This window comes from Triticum dicoccoides, chromosome 6B, assembly GCF_002162155.2.
Source record: "Triticum dicoccoides isolate Atlit2015 ecotype Zavitan chromosome 6B, WEW_v2.0, whole genome shotgun sequence".
In the NCBI taxonomy this organism is placed as follows: Eukaryota; Viridiplantae; Streptophyta; class Magnoliopsida; order Poales; family Poaceae; genus Triticum; species Triticum dicoccoides.
Window position 1 is genome coordinate 458,162,913 of NC_041391.1, and position 9,283 is coordinate 458,172,195.

General features: G+C 39.7%; 1 protein-coding gene across 2 annotated transcripts; it reads left to right on the plus strand.

The window, feature by feature from the left end:
* Positions 1 to 7,441: 7,441 nt before the first annotated feature.
* Positions 7,442 to 8,984, plus strand: LOC119323609 (60S ribosomal protein L14-1-like). 2 transcript variants are annotated; one of them, XM_037597305.1, is made up of 5 exons: positions 7,442 to 7,570; positions 7,667 to 7,768; positions 8,304 to 8,433; positions 8,522 to 8,634; positions 8,719 to 8,984. In XM_037597305.1, the coding sequence occupies exons 1-5, from the start codon at positions 7,568 to 7,570 to the stop codon at positions 8,773 to 8,775; spliced, it is 405 nt and encodes a 134-aa protein (XP_037453202.1). In that variant the 5' UTR covers positions 7,442 to 7,567; the 3' UTR covers positions 8,776 to 8,984. The 2 variants fall into 2 exon arrangements, with proteins under 2 accessions (XP_037453202.1, XP_037453201.1); XM_037597304.1 differs by having other exon boundaries at positions 8,522 to 8,984.
* The last annotated feature ends 299 nt before the right edge of the window (positions 8,985 to 9,283 follow it).

Genomic DNA, 9,283 nt, shown 5'->3' on the forward strand with positions numbered 1-9,283 from the left:
TTGAATTGAATAAGTTGACACCTACTGAAATATCTTTGCAAATGGCTGATAAATCATCTGCTATACCTGTAGGTATTTGTGAGGATGTGCTTGTTGTGCTTGCAAATGTCACTATCTTAACGGACTTTGTTATTCTTGATATTCACGAGGACGATAGTATGTCGATTATCCTTGGTAGACCTTTTCTGAATACTACAGGGGCTGTTATTGATTGCAACAAAGGCAATGTCACTTTTCATGTTAATGGTAATGAGCATACGGTACACTTTCCGAGGAAACAATCTCAAGTTTATAGCATCAATTCTATTGGAAAAGTGCCAACTATCATTATTGGAGGTTTTGAATTTCCTCTTCCTACTGTCAAGAAAAAAATATGATATTCTTATTGTTGGGGATTTTCATATAACCGTTGAGGTAACTTAGTGTTATTCGAAATTTCTTCGGTTCCGTGTTATTCGAAATGAGTTTGTTAACAAGCCTTGATCAACCTTGTTAGTGGATTCATTTTGATGATCATGAGATGGATGAAACTAGAAGGCACAACCTTCTGTACCCTCTTTTTACTTTCTGTTATTTAGAATAAATAAAGCAAAAATAGTATTATCTGTCTGTTTTCTGAATTGTCCGTGCATTAAAAAATATCCTAAAAATAAAAGTGCTCCAAATGCCCTGCAAATTTAGTATGATTTTTATGGAATATTTGAGGATTTTAGGCACTGAAATCACTGCAGGAGGGGCAAGCACGAGGCCATGAGAGTGGAGGGTGTGCCCCATGTCTCGTGGGCCCCTGGTGGCCCCCCTCCACTTATGCCAGCAACCACACACTTCATCTTCTACCCAAAAAAAATCCCATCCAGCTCAAGCACGAGTTCTAGCTCATTTTGCTGCGATTTTCGATCTCCTTGCTCAAAGCTCCATTCACAAAACTACTATGGGAGATTGTTGCTTGGTATGTGACTCCTCCATTGGTCCAATTAGTTTTTGTTCTAGTGCTTTATTCATTGCAATTTTTTGCTGCATAGGTGACCATGTTCTTGAGCTTGCATGTTAAATTTATGAGGTCCCAAGCAATTCTAATGCATGATATAGGTTCTAGGCACTTGTAGGAGTAGTTGCTACCAATCTTGTTTAGTTTTATTCACTTTTATTTTGAAGTTACTAAAATTTCAGAAATTTTCAGAAAATGTTAAGGAAACTTTTGAGGGGCTCTTCTAGCCAAAGCTCTCAGGAAAAACAAGCTAAAGAGAAGGAAAAAGCCAAGTATAATCTTCCTCGCTTAGCGGAAGTGCGGTCGTGTGAATGGCCATGTGATGATTTCTTGAAAGAAGCTGGAATTCATGAAGATTTTTATTCTTTGATCGAGAATGCAGGCCTCACCGGTTTCATCAACGACCGGATCGATCAGTATCTCTTACTCACCAATACTTTCATGCAAAATTTTTATTATTATCCTAAGAAGTCACCGCCTGCAGTATCATTTCACTTATATGATGAATTCAGAGAAATGTCTTTACGTAATTTTTGCGTGATATGTAGGATACCCTATGAGGGAGAATTAGAGGAACCCCATCGTAAAGATGTGGATGGCTTTGTTAACACTATAGCTGTAGAGGAGCCAAAGAAGGGCTCCGAGGCAAAAATCTCTAGCATACACTTTCCTGTTTTACGTTACTTTGCCATATTTGCTAGTAGATGCTTGATTGGTCGTGGAAATAGTGGAAACTTTAGTGTTCCCGATATTATCATTCTTCAACATGCCTTGCTTGGAGATAATAGTTTTAGTATGGGTGCCGTCGTTGCTAAACGGCTAGGCCTGAACCATACAAAAGGCCCCATATTTGGAGGTATCTATGCTTCACGTCTTTCTAGACATTTTCAGATACCTATTAGGCACCATGAGAAAGAGGAGACAAAATTGCCTCCTCACATTTTAGATTACAAGAGCATGGTAGCCCACAAGTTTATCATTGACAACAAAGAAAGGAGGCTCTTGTACAACCATCGAGCCCAAGCTTTCACTCCAAAACATGAACCTGAGCCGGAACCTGAACTGGACCCTTATCGTGCATCGTCTGTCCAGTGGGATCCGGAGAGACCAGCCAGTGGTATCCTGATTACACTTCCCAGTACACCGGGGAGAGTAGCGGCGGTCCTTGGTATTAGACCAACTTAGACCAAAAGCCTAAGCTTGGGGGAGTACGTATTTCTCACCGACTTTACATTCATGTTCACACACTAGTCGTCGGTGCTCATACTCTTTCATTGTATTATCCATGATAGTTTAAAATTCTTTTTCTAGTTTTCTTCTTGTGTGTTTGATAAACCTTAAGAAAAACCAAAAAAAATTAGTTAGTTTAATTTCCATGCTTGTAGTAGAAATTAAAATGAAAACCCAAAAAGATTTCTTGTTCTTCTTTTTTACTTGTTGGGAGCTTTCCCGTGTAAATAGTTTTATTTTTTTTCTTTCCTTTGGGGGTCGAGAAGACCATATTGAAAATGCTTAGTGGCTCTCATATGCATGTTTGTTTATTTAATTTAGATCCCATATTACATTGTCTTCTCTTTTGAGTTAAATGCTTGCAGATTCCAGCTTAGTCCAATGAACGTGCACTCTTATTATTATACACATCGTTCGGTCGTGCGAGTGAAAGGTAATAATGATGATATATGATGGACTTATTGAGATGAGAAAAGCTGGTATGAACTTGACCTCTCTTGTTTTTGTAAATATGATGAGTTCATCGTTTCTGATTCAGCTTATTATGAAGTAAACATATTTGCAATGACATTTAGGGATTATAATTGCTTGTGCCATGCTTGATTAGCTATGAGTTATAATGGTTTACTTTGCGTGCCAACATGCTATTAGAATGATTATGATGTGGTGTGATGGGATGGTATCCTCCTTTGAATGAATTGAGTGACTCGATTTGGCACATGTTCACGCATGTAGTTGAAACAAATCAACATAGCCTTCAGGATATTTATGTTCATGGTAGATTATATCCTACTCATGCTTGTACTCGGTGTAAATTAATTTTAATGCATGTTTATGACTGTTGTCGCTCTCTCAGTTGGTCGCTTCCCAGTCTTTTGCTAGCCTTCACCTGTACTAAGCGGAAATACTGCTTGTGCATCCAAACTCCATAAACACCAAAGTTGTTCCATATGAGTCCACCATACCTTCCTATATGCGGTATTTACCTGCCGTTTCAAGTAAATTTATATGTGCCAAAATCCAAACCTTCAAATGAAATTATGTTTTGTATTCTTGAGCAGCTCATGTTTCAACTAGGGCTGCCTATATCTTCCATGCTAGGTTGGTTATTCTCAAGAGGAGTGGACTCCGCTCCTCATTCACGAGAAAGGGTCGGTAACCGGAATGCCCAGTCCCATGATCCAAAAAGATCAAAGCAAATCAAAATAATTAAACAAAACTCTCCCAGGGCTGTTGTTAGTTGGAGGCACTTGTTGTTTCGAGCAAGCCATGGATTGATGCTTGTTGGTGGTTGGGGGAGTATAAACCTTTACCATTCTGTTTGGGAACTGCCTATAATGCATGTAATATGGAAGATACAACCATCTCATAGTTGTTGCGTTGGCAGCAAAAGTATGCCGCTCAAAATGTTATTCAATCTCTATTTTAAAACCGAGCTCTGGCACCTCTACAAATCCTTGCTTCCCTCTGCAAAGGGCTTATCTATTTAATTTTATGTTGAGTCATCACCCTTCTTATTAAAAATCACCCGCTGAAGAGCATACTGCCATTTGAATTCATTACTATTAGTTTATATTGGGTATGACTTGACTGGATCTCTTTTACCATGAATTACAATGTTTAGTCAGTCCTTGATCTTTAAAGGTGCTCTGCATTTATGTTTTGCGGTCTCAGAAAGGGCTAGTGAGATACCATTTTGTTATATCATGTTATGATTGTTTTAAGAAAGTGTTGTCATCCGAGTTTTATTATTATGGCTCGCTAGCTGATTATGCTATTGATATGAGTAATTGTGAGACCTAAGTGTTATTGTGAGTATGGTTAATTCATAATATTTGCTGAAACCTGAATGATGGCTTTGCATGTTTACAACAACAAGAGCAAACAGAGTTTGTAAAAGTTTTTCTTTATCACTTTCAGTTTATCAGCTAAATTGCTTGAGGACAAGCAAATGTTTAAGCTTGGGGGAGTTGATACGTCTCCAACGTATCTACTTTTCCAAACACTTTTCCCTTGTTTTGGACTCTAACTTGCATGATTTGAATGAAACTAACCTGGACTGACGCTGTTTTCAGCAGAACTGCCATGATGTTGTTTTATGTGTAGAAAAGAAAAGTTCTCGGAATGTCCTGAAAATCCACGGAGGCACTTTTTGGAAAATATATAAAATACTGGCGAAAGAATCAAGACCAGGGGGCCCACACCCTGTCCACGAGGGTGGGGGGCGCCCCCCTCCCCCTGGGCGCGCCCCCCTCCCCCTGGGCGCGCCCCCTCTCTCGTGGGCCCCCTGGACCTCCACCGACCTCAACTCCAACTCCATATATTCACATTCGGGGAGAAAAAAATTAGAGAGAAAGTTTCATCGCGTTTTACGATATGGAGCCGCCGCCAAGCCCTAATCTCTCTTGGGAGGGCTGATCTGGAGTCCGTTCGGGGCTCTGGAGAGGGGGATTTGTCGCCGTCGTCATCATCAACCATCCTCCATCACCAATTTCATGATGCTCACCGCCGTACGTGAGTAATTCCATCATAGGCTTGCTTAATGCTTGTCACTAGGGCCCGAGCGCCATGATTTCAGATCTGAACCTATTATGTTTTCATGAATATATGTGTGTTCTTGATCCTATCTTGCAAGTCTATAGTCACCTATTATGTGTTATGATCCGACAACCCCGAAGTGACAATAATCGGGATACTTCTCGGTGATGACCGTAGTTTGAGGAGTTCATTATTTACTATGTGCTAATGCTTTATTCCGATCCTCTATTAAAAGGAGGCCTTAATATCCCTTAGTTTCCGCTAGGACCCCACTGCCACAGGAGGGTAGGACAAAAGATGTCATGCAAGTTCTTTTCCATAAGCACGTATGACTATTTACGGAATACACGCCTACATTATATTGATGAACTCGAGCTAGTTCTGTGTCACCCTATGTTATAGCTATTACACGAGGAATCGCATTCGGCATAATTATCCATCACTGATCCATTGCCTACGAGCTTTTCACATATTGTATTCGCTTATTTACTTTTCCGTTGCTATTGTTACAATTACTACAAAACCCAAAAACATTACTTTTGCTACCGTTACCTTTATTATCATACTACTTTGCTACTAAATACTTTACTGCAGATACTAAGTTATCCAGGTGTGGTTGAATTGACAACTCAACTGCTAATATTCAAGAATATTCTTTGGCTCCCCTTGTGTCGAATCAATAAATTTGGGTTGAATACTTTACCCTCGAAAGCTGTTGCGATCCCCTACACTTGTGGGTTATTAGTCGCCAAGGCACTGGAATTGCATTGTGTACAGATTTGCTTCAAGTGGCTTGAAATTCACCTGCTGAGCTAGATCCCACGCAACCCTCATATTCCTGAAAAACCAAACCTGACCGTAGGGTTTAAATTCGGCACTAATACTAATATAGTTGTAGAAAGAGTACCTCTTTTTGCCTGGACTTCAAGCAGTTTAGCTTTAATCGTGTTAATGGTCTCACATTCTTGGTTTATAGAGAATCAAAGTTGATTTACCAATGAGTCGCGAAATGCTATGGTTCTTCCATATGATTTCTGAATTTATTTAAAAGTAATTCGTCGAGATCGTGCACCCTTTTCTTATTTATCCGAAAAATACTAAAAAATATTATAAAGTGCAGCCGGATAGATCCAATCTATTCTTGATATAGACAACTCGCACACACTCCCTTTCAAAAAAAAAAATCAAAACACCAACCACTACAGTTAGATTTATTATATTTGTTGCTAAAATATCGGTATTAAGCCCGAAACTGCGAGCAGATGGCCAGTGAGCTAAAAAAACGAAAGAATGGGTTACATTTTTCATATGCTCTCCTCTTATAGATAGGACAGACAAAGAACAAAGTTTTTCGATCACTTACTTCGCTCGCCCTTTTTTTATCATTTTTAATATAAATAGATTCAATCTAGTAATTTCTTTTAGATTAAGTTTTATGTCTTGTTTGATCGGTGAAAGACTTCCTTTGTTGAAATGTTCTGTTCCCAAAATTCCTAAAATAAAAGGAGAAAACTTTCCACTTTCCTAAACTAAGGACGGGAAATAAGAAGGTGAGCACATCTTCTAAATTAATAATACTCAACTCAGCCCTTCCTATAATGGGGTATTATCTGTCCCGATAAATAGATAATTCCAGGAGTAATAAATAGGAGTAAATTAAATAAAGTTTTGATATAATTAGAATTGCGAAAGCAAATACCAATTTACTAAAAAATAAAAAAATATCTAATCAAAATTGAAAGATTTTTTTTAAGATTAAACAAAAGGGTTCACAAATAAAAGCGCTAGTGCCACAACTAGTCCATAAATTGTTAAAGCTTCCATAAAAGCTAGACTAAGCAATAAAGTACCTCGTATTTTACCTTCTGCTTCTGGCTGTCTCGCAATACCTTCTACAGCTTGTCCTGCAATAGTACCTTGACCAACTCCAGGTCCAATAGAAGCAAGCCCTACGGCAAATCCAGCAGCAATAACAGAAGCAACAACAATTAGTGGATTCATGATGAGTAGTTCCTCGTGTCCAAAAAAATGGTTAAGGATACAATCAACCAATAAATTCTTACTTCTAAGCTCTATTGGGGAGAAGTAAAGTAACTAAAAAGTACAAATTGAAATCAAATTGAAATGACAATGTGAATTGTCCGAACTACATAGAAGCGAATTCCATATCCATATATCTGATTAGATAATGAATCTAACCTAGGAATATATAATATATCCCCCCCCCCCACACACATTTGTTTCTTCTATTTTGTTTGCATATTTTCTCATTTTCTATTGAATCGGATTCTAAAATCATTGCTTAAAGTGGAACCCCGCATAAAAGATGACTCCATTATAGACATTAAGGATATTATAGTATAGATCTAGCCTGACTCCATCCTCCTTAATGCATATATACTTTGAAAATTCCATAATATAGTCTAATTTATTCTCTCTCCTACAACTCTAGGCTATGCATGATTTTTTTTGAGGTGAATAGCGATTGAGGATTTTGGTCCTGCCTGCCTACTGCTACTTCATGGGCCAAGCCTAATTTGGATAGTTTGCACATAAGCCCAATAGGGAGAGAGAGAGTGAACGACGACTCTACTAGGCCCGTTATTCATTCCAAAGCCCAGAAACCCCCCAGTAACTCTCTGACCTGCATCGGACGGCTAGGAGAGCTCGCGTCACGATCCACGGGCTCACCGGGACTTGCACGCTGCCTTTATAATCCGCTCTCGCTGCCGAACCCTAGCTCCTCTTGCCTTTCTGCCCGCCCACCCGTCTCCTCGCCTCGCCGTCTCGCCCCACGCCGCCGCCGCAAAGATGGTACGTCGATTGGTCGCTTTGGTTCTGTGCTGCTCCGGTAAGGCTTTTCAGCGACGCGTGTTTTGACGAGGTTCGGTGTCTTTGTGTTACGTGCAGCCGTTCAAGAGGTTCGTCGAGATCGGGCGCGTGGCCCTGGTGAACTACGGCAAGGACTACGGCCGCCTCGTCGTCATCGTCGACGTCGTCGACCAGAACCGGGTGAGTGCCGAGTCTTGCTGGTTGGAGTTCCGAAGCACTCTTGTGGCGTAGTAGATCTAGAGTTCTATAGCCATGTTCTGTTTGTTGGCAAGAAATCTTGTGCTATGGGTTGTTCTCCGGAAGAAATGTAGTTATCTGTTTTGTTTTATTAGCTAGTTTCATTTTTGAAATGTTATTAGCTACTTTCAGATGATGAAACAACAAATGGAATTCTACGAGTGCCATATCCTAGAAGTTGTTCTGTTAGTTTATTAGGATTAGCTGTAACTTTTGTGCCTAGTGCAATTACTGAGGTGATGTATAGAACAATACCTGTGGTTATCTGACAGTGCTGTTTACCGTGATAATGGTTGTATAATGCACTGCTTGCAAGATCAACGGGTTTATTTCTGTTTACCTTGAAAGATGTTCTGCATATGATTGTTACTGGTTATCATGTGTTCTTGCAATTAGAGTTTAGCTGTCTGCTCTAGTTCTGGTTAGTTATGTTGTGGCTCTTTGAGTATTGAATTTCTCATTACTCTGGTGCATTCAGGCACTTGTGGATGCTCCTGATATGGTCAGGTGCCAGATGAACTTCAAGCGTCTTTCGCTGACCGACATCAAGATTGACATCAAGCGTATCCCTAAGAAGGCAACTTTGATCAAGGCCATGGAGGAAGCAGGTAATGGTCAATCTTGTGGTGCCCACATCTGCAACATTTGGAGTTTGTTCTGTTGATGCTTATTTGAGTTCGTGGTGCCATTTTGTAGATGTGAAAACCAAATGGGAGAACAGCTCATGGGGTAAGAAGCTTGTTGTCCAGAAGAGAAGAGCATCGCTGAATGACTTTGACAGGTTCAAGGTCATGTTGGCTAAGATTAAGGTGAGGCATTTCACTACCATCTGGTTTATTAGTGTAGGGCATGCCTTTTTCACCTGCTTAACCTGTCATTTTTCATATGAACAGAGGGGTGGTGCTATCAGGCAAGAGCTTGCCAAGCTCAAGAAGGAGGTTGCTGCTTAGAATATCCTAGTGGATGGCATGTTGAGTTTTTTGTTCCAAGTTGGATCTGCTCTATGTTCCAGTGTTCTTAAAGCCAGAATTAGTACAACTGTTTTCAGCGAACTATTTCATATTTTGTCATGGCTGTTATTGAATACCCAAGCTAGTTTGCTACAGATGTGCCTCTTGCCTTATTCATATGTGATATGTTGCCCGGTTCTCTGTTTTTACTTTTGACTTGTGCGCTTGTGGTTATTTTTTAAGAATTGAGTAGGGTAAGCATATCTTTTGAATCTAAGTGAAACTGTTAATTAAATAAGAATAAAATGAAGTGCTGTGGTACCTTCATTGTTGGTCAGTTGCTCTGTATTTGATAGCCTAGACGGCTAAAAGTTCAATAATAAAAGTTTTGAAGGCTGCAGCACATAAAATATTTCTTTTTGAATGCCGGCAAAGCTTGCCAAATTCATTGATCAGAAGAGAATAACAAGGTACAAAAGAGGTCAAGTGTCCGAAAAACAAGACACTC

Excerpts from the sequence above, each read along its gene's own strand:
- LOC119323609 (XM_037597304.1), top strand. Across the intron at positions 7,769-8,303 it reads ACGTCGTCGACCAGAACCGG|GCACTTGTGGATGCTCCTGA; the intron begins GTGAGTGCCGAG and ends TGGTGCATTCAG. Across the intron at positions 8,434-8,521 it reads CAAGGCCATGGAGGAAGCAG|ATGTGAAAACCAAATGGGAG; the intron begins GTAATGGTCAAT and ends GCCATTTTGTAG.